This window comes from Xiphias gladius, chromosome 18 (genome assembly GCF_016859285.1).
Source record: "Xiphias gladius isolate SHS-SW01 ecotype Sanya breed wild chromosome 18, ASM1685928v1, whole genome shotgun sequence".
NCBI classification, from domain to species: Eukaryota; Metazoa; Chordata; class Actinopteri; order Istiophoriformes; family Xiphiidae; genus Xiphias; species Xiphias gladius.
Genome location: NC_053417.1, coordinates 24,434,880 through 24,452,821, shown reverse-complemented (window position 1 = coordinate 24,452,821; position 17,942 = coordinate 24,434,880). Strand labels below are relative to the sequence as shown.

The window sequence follows — 17,942 nt, the reverse complement described above, 5'->3', positions numbered from 1 at the left end:
TGGTGATTGCATTAGACACAGTTATATTTTTACTCTCACAGCACGTAAGTGTTTGACTAAAACTGAGCGACTTTTCACCTGTTTTCTTTTTCGGTTTTTTTTGGTTTTTCAGAGTAATAAAAGGCATAAAGCAAATCATACACAGCACAGTGATGTGTTAGTCACAGATGCTGAGGGGATAAAAAGCAACTGTAGAATGAGATAAATTTGTTTGCTCCTCTCTTCCTCTCTCTCTCGGCAATAGACACTATTGTCTAACTAACTCCTTTGCACCATATCCGCCCACCGTGGTTCCTAACCTGTAAGCTCTGGCCAGCCAGTTGTTGAGTGTGTTAAAAGCAAAGATAAGGAGAGAGGACGGCAATCTATCACCTCACACTGACAGCCTCGCACGTCGTCTGTCTCTAGGGTTGCCGCGCTGCCACGCTCCCCTGCAGCTGCGCCTCCTCTCCGTCACTTCTCCTCCTCTTTTCGCTCTCATTTCTGTTTCTCTCTCGCTCTCTCTTTTCTATGCTGCCACGTTTTCATCTCCTCTCATCTCCTCACCCCTACTCTATCCTTGTGTCCCCCTTCGCCCTTGTCTGCCCTCCCCATTTCTGCCTACTTGGTATGTTAGTTGCATTGATGGGTATCAGCCTCTTCCCACCTGCCCTGTAATGCTGTGTCACTTCATTAGAAGTGTGAGAGGATGACCTTGTACCCTGTCTCTCTTTTTCTCTGTCTAAGTCATATACTCTTCCAGCTGTCCCTCTTTCCCTCATCACTCTTCCTCTCATCTTCTGCCTCAGCCAGCCAACCACCCAGCCGGCAAGTGCCCTTCATCTCTCTCTCTCTCTCTCGCTCTCATTTGTGCCTTGTCTTTTCCTTGTCTCTCTATTTCTTTCTTTCTCCCTGCCCTCATTCTTCTCCTTCATTATCAAACGCTGTCACAACGTCCCCTGCTGTGCCACCTAGGTTATTTATAGCTAACAGAGGGTGGTGGTGCTGGTGATGTTAAGAGGTGGGCCATCTCGGGCCCTGCCAGAGCACACACACTTTTCCTGACATTTAAACATATGCACACACACAGACATGCTCAAATCATCCGTTCTCCTGCATGACGGCACTTGCATATTTAACGAGCACAACTTTGGATGAATGTGTCGTCCATCACCTACCTGTCTCTCGGACATGACGTAGAGGTAGTTTCGGTCAAGTGAAAAGGCCATATCTCGTAGGATAGGGCTGCCGTCCTTAATGACCGATATTGTCTCATACTGGACACCACCGTAAGGAGGCCCGTCGACACGAATCTGAGAAACACAGAAGACAAACAGGTCACATGATTGCTATTTATCTATGCTATCTTATCAGTATGACGACAGGAATAGCAAAACAAAAAAAGAATGATTGATAGGAATGACAGACACGGGTCAAATCATATTTGCAAAACAATCTATTATTATCATCATTTGGCTACTTGGAGATTTGGGTGGGGGGAGATAGTCCACGAGGGCTGTTTGAATAGTGAATTAAAGAACTGCCAAAAGCAAAGGGATGATTACTTGACTTTCAAATACTTTCTTTATAATGGCCAAAAATGCGTGCCACTCATTGTGTTATTCTATGGTATGAGGTAAATGTCAGCCCTCTGTGATTCCACGAGGGATGGGGTTACAACAACTGTTAAGAATTATTTGCTGATATCATTAGACCTTTGTGAAACCTTAGCCCTGTTTTCCTTTCCGCTTTCTCCTGATGAATGATGTATTACCACAGTTAAGCTTTGAACTTGAGAGCCAAGACCACCTCACTACAAAAACAGTGGAAAAGCACTCTAATGACTTATATGAGGTATGTGACCCTCCCTGATCCAAATGGGCCAAAGCCTGCCCTGTTTCTACTATATTCATCAGATTCTGATGGCCAAATATATAACCAGGACAGTAAATCTTGGGGGGTCGACATTGGCGCCCTGATGCTGGGCGTGAGAGATGCCTCTGTCATGTCACATGTCACTAGGCCCTCCCCCACCCATGAAAGCTGATGGCTCTATCATCTGTCCATCCCTGTCTGCCCCCCCCCAAACATTCATCTATCTATTCAGATGGTGACAGCGTCAAAGAGCAGCCAGACTTTCTATAAAACATCACACAGGGGAAAGTCAAGGTCATATGTCAGTCAAAAGAAGTTGCACTGGGCGCGTGGGAGGGTATTTGGGCAAATGTGTGCGCATACACGCGCGCACACACAGGCCTTTGTGTATGTACTTGTGCGTATGAATGTGTGGTAAACTGCTGGATGGTGAAGTAAGAGAAATGTGATGTAAGTTCACACAGAGCCCCTCGAGCTTTGCCATCAAATCTTGAGGGGTTAGCTGAGTACACGACAGCAGGCGGCACAGTTAAGGAGCAGAGCTCAAAGCGGTTGAGCCTTCCGCGGCTGACCTACGTCTGACCTTGACAGGCTAATCCAAACACCAAAAAGAGGACATATGTGAAAACCATATGTAAGCAGAGAAAGGCAGGATGTGGGAGCCATGCCAGTCTTGATCTGGTTACTGACACTGCAGTGTGGAGGGAGACCTCAGCAAATATGCTCATCCATAAAGCATGTCGGTGCATGGCCAGACTGTTCTGTTCACTACTCTGTCAGCGTGGGCCTATTCTGTGTGTGTGTGTGAGCGGGTTTATGTGTATGCACCCGTAGGGGCAGGCCATCATTCTATAATATGTGTCCTAGCAAGCTGCCACTGGGGATCACAAGATAACCCGACCTTCCCCCTGCACGTCTGCAGTTCATCTGAATCAGATCGCTATCACAAAGCTTCCCAACACTGTCCGGGGGGCCTCGAAATTCACATTTGGCCAGTACATTCACACGCATACAGCTGTCTTAGAGTGTGTCCAAAACAAAACGTCTACTCTCCGGGCTGGGGTAACGCTTAGTTACACACTACACCAAGGGTACTATCATACTAGTACCATACTAGCAAATACTAAACAGTTAACTGTCCTGTTAGGCAAACACATTTAATCAGGTGTGCAGAAATGTGCACGGAGATAAATGATGAATGGCCTTCCGTTTCCCCAGTCCCGAATACTGTCTCTGTTTTTCAGTCTCTGCTTCTTTTGTATATACCTCTTTTTCAACAGCTTACAGCTCTCACAGAGAAAACTGAATCAACATTGCTGACACTCAAGCACTCCAGAAGCACTCACACCATCCCACCATGTACACACAAACACATCCACAGCCAGTTGCTTTTCACATTAAGAAATCGGTTTTCTACACTAGCTGTAAATCTCGCAAAGTGTGTTACATTCACACATGCCTGCATGCAGGCACAAACACACACCCAAATCATTGTAAGGAAGCAAAGAAATGTGCCTGTGTGTGAGGTGGGCTAGTTGAACGTTCTTTGCAGCGCAGGCTCACCTCTGAGTGGGCGAATGAGACACAAAAAAAAAAAAAAGAGGAAAATGAAAACCCTTGGCCAGTAAATGGAGAAACCAATCTCTGCTGGACCAAAAATAATTCTTTCAAAACTTCGATCTCACTACCATTCTACCAGCCTACCGTATCTACCACCTGAGTAAATGACTGAAGTTCAAAACACCCCTTTCCCCTGGCATCGCTTTACGTCAACTTTAGCCTGCTCTCTCAGGTACTTACATATATCCCCCTCTCTGCCCCATCTGACCCTGCATTATTTATCAGGCTGGATTAGAAGGCTTCTAACAGGTTGGATTCATACCCGGAAGCCTCTATGAATTTAATACTGCCTCTATTTAAAGAGGACCTATCTACCCCTGATGCCCCAGAGAGCTGTCCTTGCTTTGGCCCGATCTAACATGGTTCCCCATTTCAATATCACAACCATTAGCTAACTTCTTTCTGTCACCAGCATCGAGGAGCGGCAACTAAGTAAAGTGAGGAAGCGGGGGAAAGGGTGAAGATGGATGAGTGTTGAAAAACATTCTACATGTACCCCAGGGACACAACAGTCTTGTCTTGATCATCAAAAAATGATGATCAGACACTGAGGTTTAGATTCACAGACACAACATTGTCGGAGGGGCTTGAGAGTATGAATCCAACCTATTAGCAGCCTCCTCAATATTAACATGAGGCATAAAATATCCTTCAGATACTAACAAATCCAAACAAACATACACAGAGTCATTGTGAAAGATGCCTGGAGAACTAAGGACAGAAATGTACGTGCCCAAGCGACACAAAGTGGGAGAGTTGTCATCAACTAGCTAGAAAGCCTGGAACACATCCAGGGCTGAAACATTTGGTTCCCAAAATCCAAACCACTTTCACCATTTTGAAATAACACTGGACCACATTCTCTTGGCTGCAGTACTGCAGTGTAATGTATAGAATCGATATTTTTCTAATGCTGTGACAAAGTGGGTGAGGTCACACCACATTTTCCCATGTGCGCGTTTATGTATTTCTCATTATGTTTGTCATTTGTTTGATCAGTCAAACTTGCCTCTTTTTTCTATAGCATTCCAAGTGAAAACTATCTCGGGTTTGTCTGTGTTTCACATCATATTTTGTTACAGTAACATCATTTCATGGTTAAATCAAAACTCAGACAGGTATAGTTCAAATTCAGCTACTGTTCATTGATTTAATCTATAGTTTTCTTGAATTAAATGTTAGGTGTCTTCTATTCTAAATTTCCATACTCACCATGCTTCTCAGGAATGAAAGGGGTGGCAACCAAGTTAAACCAAGTATGGTGTGATTGTATTGGGTTGAACATTTTGTTGATACTAACTTGTTTTATTTGTAATGATATGATTAGAGTTCTTGTCAAGTTGGAGAGGAATATTTTGTCTCGTTTGTACTAATGTTTACTGATACAAGAAACATTTTGTCATTGCCTGTTTTAGGTGTGAGAGAATGAGACACCCCTGAGAGAAATATGGTTCTGCCTTAACTGATTGTAGATTGGAGGACCTATTGAAGGGGGGAGTTATCTCTCAGTTCAGAATGAAGGATGTCTGTGTAGCTGTGTGCAATGTGATGTAACCTTTAGGTGGATATGAGCGGTTTGTTCTCACTTAAGCAAAGTTTGCAATTTAGCTGTTTGTATTCTAATTTTCTGGAGATGATGTGATGTAATTTGGTTGCATAGTGTAAATAAAACTTTTTTTTTTTTTTTTTTTTAAATTGAAAGCATCAGAGTCTGGCCAGGCTTCCCGATACTACCCCACAGATAATGTTCACTTTGGAATGTAATGTGTAGAATGACACTGAAATTAATGTGTTGCCATAAAACTAACAACTCAATATGACCAAAAGTTATGTCTTGAATTTCGTCCTGAATACATCATTTTGCACTTCTGCAATCAGTGGGTAGCTAGCAACCCAATACTGAAACTTTTTGACGTAACACCTGGCTGCTTAGAACAGTGAAAGTGGAGTCCTACGGCAATTCTCACAGCATTCGGGAAGGCTGGCCAAATGCATTCAAACAGATGTCTGATGCATTTTTTTTAAAGTTAGAATAATGATAAACTAAGTGTTATTAAGATACATGTACATTTCAAAACCTTTCAAAGTTTACTTATCTTTTTTAATATTGAAGACACTCTAAAATTCAAATACGTTTCTGAGACATCCATCACAACCTCCCAGTGATGTACAGAAAAATAATATTTTACTACTGATGAGAGAGGGCAAAGTTTCCCAGCTGCCGCATCCTGCAAAAACAAAAGGATCAAAAACTGAGCTTTTGTTTCTATGGATAAACTTTATGTCACAGCACCTAGTCAGGCATGTGCGGGTGGGAGGTGGGGGGTTTGGCCAGCAGGGAAGCCATGGCAGCGGCATCAGAGGCCTCCCCTTGTGGCTACATGAGCCTGTGCCAGTGGGGTGCTTTTGATCAGACCATGTAAGCACCCTGCAAAAACGTTTGAAGATTGACCAAACTCCAATTCAAATTGCCCTTCTCCCTTTTTCTCTTTCTCTCTCTCTCTCGCTCTCTCACTTGGTCTCACTGGTTTTGAACACTGTGCCAGACACTGGATCCCCAACCGTGTAAGTCTGTGTGAAGCAATTTGCTGAGTGAAAAGTGCTGAATAAATCCAGGGTAAAAGTGTATCAAATGTGTGTTTGCAGTGCACTGTGGATGCTGCTGCTCGGAGATAGAAGAAAAAGGAAAAGCCAAAACTGCAGTTGCCTTTATAGACACCATTATGCAACATATGCAAAATGCCAAAATGATCAGTTTGTATAATCCTACACTGCATGAGAAGCCACTGAAAAATAAAATGCCAGCGTATAATTTTTAATTATATATATTTCAAATTTATTTTTAAAGGGAAAACATTGTAATATAAACATGTTTTACAACAAAAACATTGTGGAGGATGATTTGCTGGTTTGCTGATATGGTCTCTGTTTTAAAGCTTGTCTCCAAGTGTTTGTTCAACATTAGCCACTCAATTTTTAAAGAATGTTTCTCTTTTAATGGCCACAGCTGGTAACTATTACCTGAGAGCTGCTTTCTTTTCAGATTTGGATAAAAGCTATTTTCAAACCTTTGCCTTGAGGGAGGTTAGCGTTTCTGAAAACAGCACATACATGTGTACAGGTGGCTGACAGCACGGAATAAATATACATCTGGGGGTGTACATTATTTTACCACCATATTACAGCTGGCAGAAGCAGACCGTAACCGACACATGGGAACCTTTACCAAACCACAGTGTGTGGCACATGCAACACTAGCGCCTAGAAGCGGGTTCGGATTAAGTCAAATTGTAGGGCTTCCACCTACATCTTGTGCAAGAATAGTATAATGGGAGTTGATTTTAGGGAGATTTTGCTGCTATGGCTAAAACTAAGCTGTGCTCAAAGAGAGAGAGAGAAGAGAAAAACAGAATGGAGAGTGAAAGTTGATGTCTCTAAGTAACCTATCTTGTAGCTATCTCCTGCATCTGCACTAATCCAGTTCAACAGTCTTTGGTGTTGAAGTGACAGGCATTGCCTTTATCTGCCTGATCCCATGCACTGGATTAGATTCTACGGCAGCACACCACCAGCACCACCACACTCTCTCTCGCTCTGTCTCAATACACTGACCCTTCTCAGAGACACCACTGAGGAGGCTCTGCTGAGGAAAGGGGGAGCTTTGTAGTCAAGTGGGGTCATGCCGATTGAAAAAGCCACAGGTCAGAGGGATCTGACAATGACCATGATAAACCTTATCCAATCAAATCCAATTCATCTGATGGGGCCAGTCTCAGCCTCGGTTAATGGGCCTTGAATTTGATGTTGAGATTGGTTGGTACCTTGGGCCAGATGACAGTTGACAGATTGACGACATCATTTTAAGAGCTACTGAAGCTTGTCAGGAGGCAGCCATGATTTGAAAGCCTTCTGTGACAGGGCAGAGCTCTCACCGCATCTTTTTCGCATTGCAAGCCCAACTTTGAGGGAAACAAAAGACATTATCCACATACAGTACTTGTAATTTGTCCTCTGCTTTTCACCCCTCCAAACTGAACGTTCACTTGTGTTTATGGTCGCCATGGTAAGGGCAAAGGCAGGAGAAAGGGCCCAATATTTTTTTAGTGTAGGAAGAAATCAGCGCACTCAATAAGGAACCCATAAGAACACTCTGAAAATATTCAAACTCTAGACACCAAGGCCCCAGCTGGAATCAAACTCAACACCCTCTTTCAATGAGCCCCTGTGCATGGGGTCTGTGCTCTAGTGTTTGTGTATTTGAGAGTCTTTGCATACATGTATGTGAGGGTGAGTACATGGCATAGTGAATGAATGGTGGCACTGGGGTGTGAGGTGTGCTGACAGATACACTGTCCACCCCCCTGCAAATGGACATATAATTCCCAGCCTAAGATGAATGCAGTCCCTTTGGGCTTGAGTTGGGGCTGCATCAGGGTGAGTGGACTGGTAGTATGAGTCTCTCTGGGGCCGGGGGGGATTCATCACCAACACTTCAGAAGTCAGATACCAGCGGGACACACAAATTCATCCTTATTTTCTCTGTTTCACAAGAAAACAGAGGCACGTACACTTAAATTTATATTCATACTGTACACACGAGTACACAGCTCATGAAGGAAGATAAATGAGCACTCTCATACAAACACACACATAAAAACACAGATACAAATCAACTGTCTGTATTCGACAGTTGGAAGAACAGTGTGTACCAACCAGGCTCTGTCCTGGAAACCCTACTTGAAATGTAGCAGACTGTTATTTTATTTCTTTACCTCAGGTGGAATGGGTACAGGCTATTCAGCTGCCTATGTATGTGCATATGTCTCTCTCTCCCCTCCACTTTCCTCCTGCTTTCTTTCCCTGCACAGCGGGTGAAAACATGGAGCCTCTCTCCGCCTCGATAACACATCTAATCCATCACCAGTGTCAGGCTGAAGAATTCTGGTGTCAGTAGCGAGCAGCATGTAGAAATGTGTGTGTTTATGTGTATTTGTGTGTGTGTGTGTGTGTGCGCGCGTGATGGTTCCCACCAGCCCAGCACGCCGTCTCTTTTGTTCCTGTTCTTGTTGTACAATATAAGCTCCCATAAGGCGCATGTTAGACTGCTCGCCTATATGCGCTGTGTGTCACTTCCCATCGGACAGACTGAGGCTGGAGAGGTCTCTCTGTGGTGATGGAGGAGAGGAACATGAGGGAAGACAGGAAAAGTTGGAAAAGAAGAGAGGAAAAAAATGGCCACATGTAGAGTTTATAGTAAAGGTAAGCAAGAAAAAAAGAGAAGAGGCCACATAAGGCTGGGGAGGCAGGAGAGGGGCAAATGACAGAAACAGACACAGGTCTCAGGAGAAAGACTCCACTCCTCACATGTGTAATTCTTTCCTTAACCTGCTCATATGGCGGCACCATATCTGGTCAAATGACCTGAGCCTTAGCCAATACAAGGGGCAATTACTTCATATTGTTGGCCAGGCACCATAAAGCCTATTGATTTGCCTCTCCGCTTCAAATACAGAGCAGTTAACCCTCTCCTATACAACATCTGTCCTCATCCCTTTGGACAGAAATGCACAAGACTGTATCCAACAAATCACACACGGTGACCATTCAAATGACCAGTTTTTTTATTATCATCGACTGTCAGTGAATATCGAAAAGCAAACATCCTATTAAATTGATTCCCAGTGAGTTTTAACAACCAATCTTACAACAGCTGTGTCTATAATAGCTCTATCCAAGAATCATTCAATTCCATTTTAGCTCTGTAATTGTAAATTTGCCATCTCTCTCAGTCACATAACTCACAACTCTAAACATGATTATATCAGCACTTTCCCCTGTTTGCCCTCGAGTCCAAATGGAATCCAGAGACCGCGGTTTGCATTAGGGGTCTGTGGTGCGATGAGATCAGGACTCAACTCTAATCAGCCCAAACACACATATTAAGCACAGCGGCACAATGTGAGGCCTATATTTAGCTCCACATTAAAACAGTGGCCGGCGTGTTGGTGATGGACGTGTACCAAGAAGGTTCAGAGAGCAAAAACGGAGGGATGTGGTGGGAAGGATTTTCTGCTTAGCCCTCAAAGATGGGGTTCACCAGTACGGAGAGACCACTGTTTCAACTTAACTGGCACTCGAACACTGAGAGAAAAATTATTTGTATACACAGCCTAAATAGCTGACACCACAGTAAGTTTAGCTTTTTTAGCTGACCCGACTGAAGAAAGAAACAAACAAAGCAGCACAGAGAGCTAACAGAAAGAGAGATAAGGTGGATTAAACAAGCACAAAATGGAAAACAAGGATGTCTTAAAGAGTAGAAAAGAAAATTGGCAAAGTGTAAAGGGGTTGTGAGAAAAAGGAGTCAGCACTCTGGCTACACCCAACAGAGACACAGCAGCACCATCACAATATATGATACCAAGCTAAAATGCATGCTTACACGATTATGAACACACACAAGCTCTCACAGTTATATTTAACAATTCCATGTTATCAGCACAACGTAACAAATGCCTCTTCACAAAAGCCTGACTTCTAATACTGGAGCCTACTCTCCAGGGAAAATTATGTTTCAAAGGTGAAGCTCTTACTTTTATGATGCACACGTTGAAGAAGAAATAAAAGCTATACTTATGTGAGTAAATAAGCAAGGGACAAAGCAATCATACATCTATTACAAGCAGTACGCACAGCCAATGCACTGATGAAAGACAAAAGTTATTACAGGAATGTCAAACATTCTGAACCCGAGGAAAATATCACACCTCCTGTTTTTTTCCCTCGGCATACTTCAAAGTAGATCACAAAGATATGTGAATCAAAAAGTATCTCAGAAAACGTTCAGGTGAGGGGCAAATTAGCTGAAATTGTTTCAATTTCTCCCACCGGATTTGTAAGATTTTAAATGTGGGACAAGATTGGCAGGTAGAAGTGAGATAGTAGGAAATTATAGCCAGTGGGATCTGCACAGCAAATGAGGAAATAAAAGCACTTCAATCAAGCCCACCATTTACACTTGTAATGTGTGTGAGCTTGAATGACCTCCCTATATAGTATGTTTCATGCTGTGGTTGATATTACCGAGATGTACTGTATCTGCCATAGGGGAGTGAGTGAGCATGCTATTGATGAATGTATGATATTGCTATAAGGCTCTGACACTCAGTGAGGTCTTCATCAAGGGCACGTTAATGTGGGGCCTTCTTTGACATGTGCTGGACCTATTAACTATTACCGTATAAGCACGTGGCATGTATTGAGACATGGGCGTGAGGGAGCCTGGGGAGAAGCAAAGCGAATAAAGAAAGGAGAGAAATGTTGAGGTAGAATAAGGGAAATTACAGAGTTGCAAGCATACATTTACCGAGCACATTGTTAGGAACACCGGAACACCTGCTTATTTATCCAATTATCCTGTCAGCCAATCTGTGGCAGCAGTACAATGCATAAAATCATGCAGATACAGGTCAGAAGCTTAAGTTAATGTTCACATCAAACACCAGAATGGGGAAAAATGTGATCTCTTTGACCGTGGCATGATTGTTGGTGCAAGACCGACTGGTTTGAGTATTTTCTTAAACTGCTGATCTCCTGGGATGCACAACACAATAGCAGACCACCACGTCGGGTTCCACTCCTGTCAGCCAAGAACAGAAAGCTGAGGCTGCAATGGGCGCAGGCTCACCAAAACTGAACAGCTGAAGAAAAAAGAAAAAACAGAAGGCTGGTCTGATGAATCTCAATTTCTGCGGGGGCACGCAGAGGGTAGGGTCAGAATTTGGCGTCAAAAACATGAATTCATGGACCCGATCCGCCTTACGTCAACCGACCAGGCTGCTGGTGGTCGTGGTGTAATGCTGTGGGGAAGGTTTCCTTGGCACACTTGGCCCCTTTAAATAACAATTAATCATCGTTTGAATGCCCCATACTATCTGAGTATTGTTTGCAGACCATGTGGATCCCTTTATGGTCTCAAACCGGTTTCATGAAACATGACAATGACTTCAGTGTACTTCAGTGGCCTCCCCAGTCACCAGATCTGTAGAACACCTTTGGGATGTGGTAGAAAGGGAGATTGGCAGCATGAATGTGCATCTGACAAATCTGCAGAAATTATATGATGCAATCTTGGACAAGGATTTCAAAGGACTGTTTCCAACATCTTTTGGAATCCATGCCACAAAGAACTGAGGCTGTTATGATAGCAAAAGGAGGCCTTTCGCAGCATTAGTATTGTGTTCCTAATAAAGTGCTTGATGAGTGTATATAACATAGTAATATGGATATATATATAGAGAAAGAGTGATTATAACCAGAAGTAATCTGCAAGATCAATATTTTAGTTTATTTTTGGCATCATCCTTGATCAGTCAATAAGTCACATTGCTGTGGTATTTTCGTACTGCTTGTGTGCACCCTATACTGTGAGTTATTTTTCCGTTAGTGAAATTCACTGAAATTACCATAAAAGATCTTTTTCTTTAAATTAGTGATCCCACATAATCCTTATTGCTGCTGCTCGCCACATACACACTAAAACATGTGTGCTGCGGGAATTTTCTCAGAAGAAACCTACATGCCCAGGTGTTTATCATGTGAACACGTAATGGACTCAATCAATCAGAATAGAGATTACCAAATTGGACATTTGCTTTAATAATACAAACATCAGATCAATTTGGAGGAGTGAGGTAAGATATTGAAGTAAGAAGCCAGTACAGATAGGCCTTGGTGGTCAGGTGAGATGACCTCTCTGTCCTTTACATGACATCCCACCACTACCATAAAACCATCCCATACCACACAGAGCTCCATAGAGACGGATTACACAACCTTTAACCTCTTGTTACCTCAAACCTACCAAGTTCCCAGCAGCCCCTGGATAATTAGAGCTCCTCCTGTAGGTTTCCACAAAGAGACAAAGGTGAGATGGACACCACACCATGAACCTTTAACCTCAACTGGCCGACAGAAAAAAAAAGTAACAGGGGGAAGGGATAAGAAAGAAGGATGAACTATGCGGGACAGGGGTTACCCAATCAGTTGTTTGAACGGAGACAGCGATGCTACTGATGAGTTTTGTGTGTTTGTGTGTGTGTGTGTGTGTGTGTGTGTGTGTGTGTGTGTGTGTGTGTGTGTGTGTGTGTGTGTGTGTGTGTGTGTGTGGGGGGGGGGGCTGACCCCATTCAACATTCTCACAAGAAAAGCAGGCCAAAACCCCTGTGCTGGACAAGGGTTGCCATGGTAACTTCTCTCCCCTTGGGCACGGGATCAGCAGGGAATCAACTGAAAGTGTGTGTCCGTGTGAATGTGTGTGTGTATGTCTATAGATGTGCTTTGAGATATAAAAAACTATTATGTCATCACTATTGTTTGGCCGATCTTTGGCTCAGGATGAAGTGAGTAAGAGAATGTGCTGACCATTTTTAGACTCTGTCCTGTTGGTTGTTTCAGTTTTGATTTTCCCCAGTGAGAATATACCGTAACTTCAATTTGCCAGGAAACAACGGCATTCCAGCACAAAAACCCTCTCAGACTGAAAACAGGATATGTAAGGTCATGACTGTAGTTAAACCTGATTTATCTTCGCAGGTTAATAGCTTTTGGTGCAGTTACAACACCAACATCATGACTTTGATATCAGCCCACACATTTATTTTGTTTCCTACGCTGAAACAAAGGGGTTCGGTTTTCTACATATTTTCCATTTTGAAATTACATAATTTTTGTAGAATTTGATTGGAAGATATTTTTCAATTGATAAACTCTATGCTGATAATGGCAGGGCTGACTGTCAACAAGACACCATACACAAATACAAATATAACATGCAAAATTATTCTTAAAAGTGATTTAAAAGAAACATGATGTTATCATCATCTATGCATATTACAGATTATTATTATTATTATTACACTCCATTAATTTATCTCAACTCATTGTGTAGTAAAAATCCTTTTAAGGCAGTGAAATAAGGTACGTTCCCCAGACTTTCCCTGTCTGTTATGGAGGTGAGACCTCAGAATAAACAGCCTACTTTACAGTGATGAAATAGGCTCCTAAATAATGAAACCTGTGTAACAGAAGATTTTACATGGTTTACAACAGAATAATCAGATGAGTAAGCCTTTATTAGATTTATTTTATTACCGCATAACTGATGCTGTACTATGCATATTAATGAAAACGTGTGTGTGTGTGTGTGTCTCTGTGTGGCCTAATTATCCAACCGATGAGATCAATGTACTTAGCATTAAATGTCTGTGAGGGCAATGCACATGAAAAGCAAATCACTAATTGAATTAAAAAACAGCTTTACTGAACATAAAGAATCCAGCCAAGCCGAGAGTCCAGACGACATGTATACCTCCACTCTGTAACGTGTGTCCAAGCAAGCATGTGTAATGTTGTCTGCACATAAAACACGCTAATGACTTTCAGGCATATTTGTTCTATGTGAGAGCAGTAAACAAGGCCTTGATTCATTATTCTGCTCATTAGGAAACACTGTGAAGAATAACTTATGGTCTTGTGTTCTGAACATTTCTATGCACATTTATGACATTTACTGCGAGCCACACAAATACATGATGAGACAGGCACATGCTTGTGTACAGAGGGAAATCTACCGACGCCATAGAATGCAGCCGTGTATCCCTTTTTCCACATTATACATGCAAAACAGCAACAGTCCTGCGTCTTCCTGTAGACCAGGGAATCACAGATACTCATCAGCAGAGACATGTGTTGGTGACAGAGTATCTTCCTTTATCCCCCAAACACTCAAACACAAACAAATCTAAACACACACACACACAATCCCCCATCCTCTCTCATCCTGTCATAACTCATACACATGCTCCGAAGCAGCAGGAGGGGAAAATGCTGTGTATGCAGAAATAAATGAGCAACACACGCTCAGGTCAGACTAAGTTGAAAAAGAAGGAGAGAGACGGAGACAGAGAAGGTGTGGATGAATGTGTGTGTGTGTGTGTGTATATTGCGTGTGATACCAGCACATTTTGTAGTCTATGAATCTTCACTAAAGCTCTTTAAAATTGCCCACCAATCTTGCATCAGGATTTAATGCCTGCTTCTTTCCAGAAGGAATAGACCAGCCTGTTAAAGTATGCTAATTCAGTGGCACTAAATACACTGCTTTAAATGTCAACCTTCCATTATTACACACACACTGCCTGCCTCAGGACTGGCGCAGAATCATAAATACACACAGATACACAAACGCAGACAGCACACATACACACACACACACACACACAGATCCACAAATCAGGCCCCTGCAAGGACACAAGGAATATAAAGACTTATAGATCACATGCACTTTATAAAATCAATAGCTGAATGAACAAAGGACATTTGCCACAAAGGTGCATTATTAAAGCAGCTTTTAGCCATTTGAAGGGAGAATGAGGGAGGAAAAGAAGGATACAGTATAGAAAAAGGGGATGGAGAAAGAAGAGAATCAGATGTCTGTGAAGATTCTCAGTCATCCACTTCTTGGCCTTTCTAAGGCTAGTGTTATACTTTCTGCATCTGCGAGTACGTGAGGGTCTTCTAGGGTCAAAGTGACATAAAATTTTGTCCTCAGAGGGTGTACGCGAGGCGTGCACATAATTTACGTGACTCGGACCCTAGCGGACCCCCGCGTAGCCGCGGATGTGCAAAGTATAACGCTAGTCTAAGTGCTATTCAAGGCATCTGGACTTGCTTTAAGTTCTTTAAGGTCGAGGTATCCTGTGAGACCAATATGTGACCTCAACAGCTCTCAAGGTGTTAACGACTCCACAAGAGGTTAAATGTCTGGGAGTCCCCACCAGTGAGTTAGAACTGAAGAAGCCTTTGGGATGAGAGGTGAAATGTCTCAAAGAACCCACAAGCAAGTCCAGTTGCCTTCATATAGCACTTCGAAAGAGAACGAGACAAAGATGCAGACACGGATGATAACAAAAAGACTTGGAGACAGTGAGATACAGTCCAAGTCATAGCCTGAATATAACTACAGCAAGCAAAGAGCAATCAGCTTGCGAACAGCCAGCAAGATGCCTGATACTCCTCACCAACCAAGGGTGACAGCACCATTAATTCCATTAACCCCATTAGTATTCCATCCTCATCGCCTCGCTGGATCAATGCACACCTCCATCACACTGCAAAGCTCCTGCTTCCCTCTTCCATATGCAAAATGAGCGGGGAGCAGTGGAGGGTTCAGGGATGAATGGATAAATAGGAGCCCAGACAGTGGCACTTTCCCTGCTCAGGGGATGGACCGTGATGACCAGCCAGCCCCATCAGACCATCTTTGTCTACGGCGCTGATGCTCACAGACAGACAGTGCCATGTGGCAATCAGGTACGGACTGAGGAAGAGCAGAAACGTTTACAAGCCCTCCAGTTTGTCTGCAGGTCACATTTGGTAAATAGGTAAACGGGGTATCTTCAAGTTTCAGCATACCAGCGCTATTTGAAAGCTATGTTGCAGAAACATTTTCAATGAAAAAAATACCACAATAATTCTCATAGTAATCAAAATAATAATGTATGAATAATAAAGCACATCCATCCTAAACAGGCCAAAATCCACAGGCCACAACCCCCCAAAATTCAGCCAAAGCTTATATGAGACTTCAGAAATCTCAGTAGCTTATTTCAGTAGTTCACTAACTTCATCTAGGCAGTTGTGTTCTTACTAAACTTAAAAAGAAAACTTCTAACAGACTGCCGAAGCTTCATATAAACTTCAGCTGAACTTCTGAATGCAATTTGCTCATAACGAGGATTGTCACCCCCCCCCCCACTTCTTACAGTGTAGTTGCCCTATGAAGGTTTCTGCATCATGGCCAAAACAAAGACGAGGGGTGGTTACAGTGACTCACAACTCTTTCAACATACAGTAAATGGCATGTGAGAGTTGTATTAAGAGAGACTTGAAAAAAATCCAAACCTAAACCGAGAGGCTCAAGACTTGCTTGGGAAATGTAGAGAAATTCAACGTACCATTATCCTATAATTGCATAAACAGTTCACTGTCCTTTGTTCACAGAGAACACGGCTAGGGCAAATTCTGATGAATGGAAATGGGCACTTAATTGAAGTGCAATTATAATTGTTTCTAATTCCAGGTACATAAAACCTGTGATTGCTTGACTACTGATGTGAACACCTATAAAGACTCTCTCTCTTTCTATCCTAATAACTGCGCATAAAATGTTGATGCTTATAAATTAAGATCATTTATTTGAAGACTTTCAGGATCAAAGAGAGATGAAAAATAATTAAAATCAACCCCTTCTTTCTGCAAACAGGATAGTCTAGTGTAAAGGTGGTCTGGTGGTGAACTATAGTAAGAGCAGAGCACAGGAGATGATTTGAGGTGTAGGTGGCAGCCCTAGCCTCCCATCTTGTTCCCCTCGCCTGCCCATCCGCCTACAGCTCAGGGTGGGCGAGTGAGGTTGCCAACAGACACTAGTGTACCAAGTATGTAGGACAGCGCCATTAGGACATTAGTGCCGGTCAGCAGCCAGACAGTTCGTGTGTGTGTAGGGTTTGCGGAGAAGAAGTTGGGGATGTGAAATAACACCATGGGGGAGGAGATGGAATCTGATGCCGTGCTCAACTGGTATATATTGTAAGGATCTCAAAATTAGACAGGAAGCAGCAAGGTGCCCCAAATTCATCAGTTACTGCACCTTGGGGTGTATCAGCATGTATCTCTGTAATATTTTGATGTGGGTGTGAGTATGCCTGCTCATTCATACAACGATGTTTGCATAAATAAGTGTCTCTCTTTATTCGGGATGGAGCATAACTACAAGGAATCAAACCAAGAACCCCCCACCGCTTACTTTTTCCTGCTCAAAACATCACAACTACCAGACTCACACAAACACCCTGCTCTATGCTCTAGCCTTGAGCTAGAGTGAGAGTCACAGCATAAAGGGCTGTGACAGCTCTTCCTTTCCCTCTCCTCACAAATACAGTACGGCTACAGCACCGAGGGGCTATCTGCACTGTGTCGGGAACTGAGAGAGGGAGCAAGCATGATCTTTCCTGCTGTCTGGCCTGACTGATTCATGCCCATATTACCTGAGGGATTAGCTATTTCCTCTATATAAATCCACTTTTGTGAGGTAATGTCTAGCATTAGCAGCGGGGGCCATAGAGGGTTCTGTTACACCAAAAATCTTCTGCCAAAAAGCATACAAGAGCACCGTGAAATCCAAAAAGGAAGCATTTTACAGTATACTGTCATTTTCTCTTACTCTTGCTCTATCACGACTTGGCCAGTTTTAGGATGAGATCATTCTCCTAAGAGGAAACGTTCATCTACTTTCACACATTTACGCTTCCAATTAAAATTTCAGAGCTCATTGATACCTTTTTTTTGAATGTACCATTCAAATATGAGCTAAACTGGCAGATCAGGTACAGTGTCCTTTAATTAGCAAA

At 42.8% G+C, this 17,942-nt stretch overlaps 1 protein-coding gene across 8 annotated transcripts in view; it reads right to left on the bottom strand.

Moving 5' to 3' along the window:
- Positions 1-17,942, bottom strand: part of plxna2 (plexin A2) — a 163,667-nt gene that overhangs the window by 92,972 nt on the left and 52,753 nt on the right. For 7 of the 8 annotated variants that reach the window (XM_040152521.1, XM_040152520.1, XM_040152514.1 and 4 more), the window contains one exon: positions 1,158-1,292. The exons of the other annotated variant lie outside the window; for it this stretch is intronic. In XM_040152521.1, the coding sequence (XP_040008455.1) occupies positions 1,158-1,292 (135 nt within the window). The remainder of the gene's footprint in view (positions 1-1,157; positions 1,293-17,942) is intronic. 8 annotated transcript variants of the gene reach the window in all.